The 5447-nt window shown below is 38.1% G+C and overlaps 1 protein-coding gene across 1 annotated transcript; it reads left to right on the top strand.

Moving 5' to 3' along the window:
• The first annotated feature begins 259 nt into the window (after positions 1–259).
• On the top strand, positions 260–2697 carry LOC120768516 (dynein regulatory complex protein 1 homolog). Its single transcript, XM_040095244.1, has one exon. The coding sequence runs from the start codon at positions 320–322 to the stop codon at positions 2546–2548; it is 2229 nt and encodes a 742-aa protein (XP_039951178.1). The 5' UTR covers positions 260–319; the 3' UTR covers positions 2549–2697.
• The last annotated feature ends 2750 nt before the right edge of the window (positions 2698–5447 follow it).

Below are 5447 nucleotides of genomic sequence, written 5' to 3'. Positions count from 1 at the left end.
TATATTTTTTTAATAACTAACTCTCTTTACTTTATTCTATAATTTGAGTTCGTTAGATTGAGTTCGGATACAAAAATGTGTTTTTGATTCGTAATGTACTTTAACCAATTGAAGCCAACCAAATGAACTTGGTAACCAATGCTTTTGTAACGAATCAACAATCAAACTCAAACAACTGCCATAGAAACGATTTAATTTGTTTGCTAACAAAAATAAATAAATCAGTTTGTTAGTAAAATATTTTCGATATACTGCGAAAAAAGTATTTTTATTGTATATACTATATATTTGCTAAGAGTTGTACAAGACACCCACCATCATGGCTTTAGAACCTACAGGATCGATTACCTCTTTGGATGCTATGTCGGGCAAATCCTCTGCTCACGCTTCTATCGTCGACATTGGATCGCGCTCCTCAAATGCTAGTAATTGGCAAATGGAGAGAATGAAAATGTTGATAAACTCCGCAGATCCAATGAATTCATCGAAAGCATTGGATGAAAGACGAAAACTTGTACGAGAAGAGTACAAAATGCGAATGAAGGCCGCACCGAAGACTTTGGTACAAAAGACCGAAGAGAAAAAAGATCCAGTTGAGCGCCAACTAGAAGATAGCGATCATAAATTAAAGGATTTGATAGAGTTTGGACAGGAGTTGGTGACGAATGTGAAGGTGGCAAATGAGAGGCGAGAACTTATGCGTCGCGAATATGAGAGTGAGCGTAGTGGTATACTAAATCAGGATCTCGAAAAGGAATCCATTGAGTCAATGGCACGTTTCAATGAAATCGCATCGAAATGGTCGGAGCTGGAGGAATTCAAAGAGCCGATGGCATTATTCGAACACTTGGAGGAGCAAAAAGAAAAAGTAGCTGCTTTAATGGCGAGCAAAGATAGTCTCATTGAACAGTGTCAGAAAGAGATAGATCGCATAAACGCCAAGTACTATGCCGATCAAATGGCACAAGCAAACGATGTGCGCTGCTTAGTTGAACGCATTGACCGTCAAATTGAGGTTATTAAGATGGCTTACACGAGTCATTTAAACATTTTGGAGAGTACGATAAGTGAAGAGCGTGAAACGATCGCTCTATCTGAGGCCAACAAGTGGAATAAATTCTACGATGATATGGCGGAGAGTGAAAAGACGAAATTCGATTTGGCCAAGCAGAAGGAGGAATTCTATGCGGCTGAGGTGGCGCGCATTGCAGCGGTACAAGAGGAGCTAACATGCAGCACTCGTATACGGCTGGAGAAGGAGGCCGAAATGTTGGAGTGGGAACTGCGTAATGTCCGTAATACAGTGTTGATAAATTCAGAAAAGCTGGACTATAATTATCAGGTGCTACAAAAGCGTAATGAAGAGAATATAGTGATTAGTAATCAACAAAAGCGTCGTCTGGCGAAGCTAAGTGAGAACATAGCCTCGTTGAAAGTGAGAATCAGCGTGGTCAATAAACAACACGAAACTAAATTGCAGCGGTTTTTGACTGAAATACAAAAATTGCATGAGAGCATAAGTGATCTCGAGCTAAAAGCGCAACAGTTTCGTTCCAATAACAAACGGAAGTTCGATCTCGTGTGGGAAATCAATTTCAAAGAATTGAAAGATCTTTTAACGAAGATCTTCGAAATTGATCGCATATTACACGAACAGCAATTGGCAGCACCATGGTCTATGCCTGATATCGATTGGACCGACATTAATGAGGCTGCCAAAGCATCCAATAGCAGCACACTGAAGGCCGCTAAGAAGAAAAAAACGACTACTGATTTTCCAACACGCACGTGCGAAGAGTTGCTGGAGAAGGGTTTAGTGCGTAATATTTTGAGGAAAATTGCTGATCGCGCCGGTTTTCTCATTGAAGAAAAACTTCTAAAGATTCTAGAACCCTATTCGGAGAATGAGAAATGCATTGTACGTCTGGATAATATATTCATAGCTTTGCGTGTCGGTAATGTAAAGATGATCTCAAGGTTGACGGAATGTTTTCTGCCATACGCCTATTGCCCGAACTGTCCAGGGGGACTACCGAAGCAGGCCATGCACGAATTCTATCGCATAGGACGCGAGTTCGAAGATATGGTTGCTCCAGATGAAGACTTCGATGAGTACGCTGAAGAAGAAAACCCAACGGAGAATATTAGAATACAACAACAGTCGGAGGAATGCCGCAGCAAGCTCAAAGCAGCGCATCCAAATTGCAAAAACCACTATTTGGTTGTCGAACCAGTATTTGTACTAATGGCACTGAACGAATTCACTAAAAAGCAAATGCAACAACAAATGCACTACAAGAAATTCCTGGAAGCAAATGTATTGCTTAGCAATACGATTCCATTTGATGACGAGACGATCAAAACATTTTGGAGCAAGTTCAAGAGCTTTTTCCCCAAGGAGAAGCGTAAGCTGTGGGTGACTCTGGAACATGGTCTGAATCACTATGTGGAGGTTCTTAAGCAACGAACCAAACTTGATCAGGAATGTGCCTTCTTGCGCCGCCAAAATATGGAGCTGAAACATCTGCTGCAAAAGTTTAAAGTATAAGCGATGTAATCGATACAGATATATTTAAATTCTACACTGATTTTTATTACTGTATTTTTAGGTCCTTTTAGTATATTTATGTACCCACACACTTTTAAATTTAACACGTTCTAGTATTTTTTCCAATAGTGTCTTTGAGAAATAATAGTTACGTATATATTGATTTTGCATACTGTCAAAATTATGATTGTAATGAAACTTGATACATAATAAATACAAAATCGATGCTATTAATTTAGACTCATGTCGCTGGACTCCATGCAGATTGTTACCTTTAAATTTTTTTAATGACTTCTTAAAATAACGGTCCGATAATTATTTAACATGACTGCCTCAATCGCAAGAGAATTTCACTCTCGTGAGCATATTTTCGTAAACGGATACTGCGGCGAGTGATTCTTATTTTTGAAAAACCGAACAAGTGAAAACAAAGGCGTATACGGTGACACTTTTATTCAATGGAAACCGTCAAATATTGGTATTATTGCTAGTAATGCAAGATTAAGCGAACAATAAATTTTAAACGATTAGTTCTTCTCAACTACCGGTTTAATCGTATCGAAAATCAATATTAACCGATTATTTCACAAGTGCCTAACTATTTGCAAATATAGAATTTTTAAGCAGCTACAATTAAAGAACTAAAGCGAACATGCTTCCAATACGTAGTGCAGTGTGGAAATTCTTTTTCAAAGAAAATTCATCCATAAGACCCTGGCTCATAAAAGAAAAAGAAGCGACCACGGTTCAACGCTAAGTTTTGTTTTTTAAGCCAGAGACATTATATATTATTATTTTCTCGAGTTGGTGTGAGAAGGTTTTATAAGAATCGGTGCCAAAATGGGACGATGTGCGTGATACCGCCCACTTTTGGGTAAAATGACAAATCTCAGAGCCCGCTCTTTTAACCCGATTCGGTATGTAACAACCTTCTCACATTCTTATGTTACAGTGCGAAAATGGACGAAATCGGACAACAACCAGGCGTACTTCTCATGTAACACAGTTTTAAATTCCATTTTATTCCATCACTTTCTAGTATATACCTGTAAGTCAAGACGCAGTTAATATAAGGCGATAGTATTTTGCACCAATAGTGCCTTTGAAGTGTGCCACGCTATTTCATTCGTCAGACTTCCGAAAACTATTTTCGAGACTACTTAAAGAAGTTGGAACATCATTGGGTCGATTGTTTGAAGCTAAAAAGATACTGAATTGAGCAATAAATAATTTTTCTTTTGTAGGCTAAATAGTTCTCGGACCGACCGACATCGTAATTGCACTCAAAACTGGACCCCTTTGGTTAGAAAACAACCAGGTTACAGTTTTGTAATACCTCTGTATAAAGATTGAAAAACCTTTTGATCAATATTTAAACAATTTTTTATTTCATTGTTGTTTTAAACCAATATCCAACAAATAGTTTTCCTCATGTACTTTATTCGATGTCACCTTTGTTAAAGGAGTGGAGACAAGCCAGTAAAGTTGTTAGATATGCAAATGGTAGATCAAGACTAGAGAGGTGGCTACTCACACTACACTCAGGCATTTTCTGATACACGTATGTAAATACACATATATGTTTGTATGTGGTATCCAAGTGTGTATTTGCAATAAAACGCTGCGTGTGATTCGCCGTCGAGTGCCATGCCGCCGCTGTCGTCAATGTAGCGCACTATGGTAAACACTAATTTATGTCACTCACAATTCATTAAATCACAAACGCAATTTGGCAGATAAACTAATTAAATTGAAATATTTGCGATTCTCAGTCAACATGAATTTCGGACACAGGAGCGAGAAACGACTCTATTGCCTTGGCCGCCGCTGGCTGATACATATGAACGCATAAATGCGCACAAGTACGTGAATTTCATACGCTTTCTGCTAATTGCACGCGGGCGCATTGCTTGTCTGGAAAAACGCTTCTTGGTGGCCGAAGAGCTCCTTGGGAGAATAAGAACAAGCTCTCATAGCTTTATTATGTACGTTAACCCACTTGTCGAATTTTTTTGCGCTGATAGCACCAGCGGCTGGTTGCAATGGCGGTGTGTAGTTTACGCGACCAAGTGACAGTTAGCAAATGCCAAATGAACTGAGTGTGGTTCTATTGGCTTTGAATGGTACAAATGCAGACAAAAAGGTTTCCGATCTGATTAAATGGCCGCTAGTGAACAAGTCATTATGGCTTACTATTCTAATAACGACTTTCATGAGAATTTAAGAAATCACGAAAGCATTTTAAAGTTTCCTCGTATTTTATCGGAATATATTAGCTTTTAACGAATTTTATAATTATCTTTGGTCTTCTTAATTTATGCGGTTGACGGATCTGTATCATGTTTCGCGAATATTAGATCAGATTTTAGTCGTCTTATAATCTTAATATCTTTGTTCGTTCAAATCTTTCAGTATGCACCGAAGCGAATAAACCTACAAATACTTATTACGATATTTTCTTCTTATCGAAAGACGATTTTCATCTGTTAAATTCGTGGACTGTAACATATTTATAACCTGAAACCATGAAATTATCTGTGTCATTGAATACTTTAGTTTTCCCACAGAAAAGAATAGTATTTAACTCATTTACAATGTATAGTTTTAGACATTTGTCGAGAGAAAACAAATACGAAACGAAGGTCAGTTTTCGATTTACACCATATTTCGCATTATGGTTTCATGGCAGTTTACGAGGGAATAATATTCTCTTTTACAGGTGGTTTGAAAGTTGTAGAATCGTCCATTTGTCGGATGATATCAAAGGAAACATTCCAAGAATGGTAGAAGCTCTTCTAAATAACTGGCACAAGCGTGCGTGCCGTATTGTCTAACAATTGAGGCTGAACCGTTACAGTTCAAAGCTCAGATTTAGCGTCATCCAAGGGTAAGTTTTTCT

The sequence above is a fragment of the Bactrocera tryoni genome, chromosome 2 (genome assembly GCF_016617805.1).
Source record: "Bactrocera tryoni isolate S06 chromosome 2, CSIRO_BtryS06_freeze2, whole genome shotgun sequence".
Classification (NCBI taxonomy): Eukaryota; Metazoa; Arthropoda; class Insecta; order Diptera; family Tephritidae; genus Bactrocera; species Bactrocera tryoni.
This window is presented reverse-complemented; position numbering and strand designations above follow the sequence as displayed.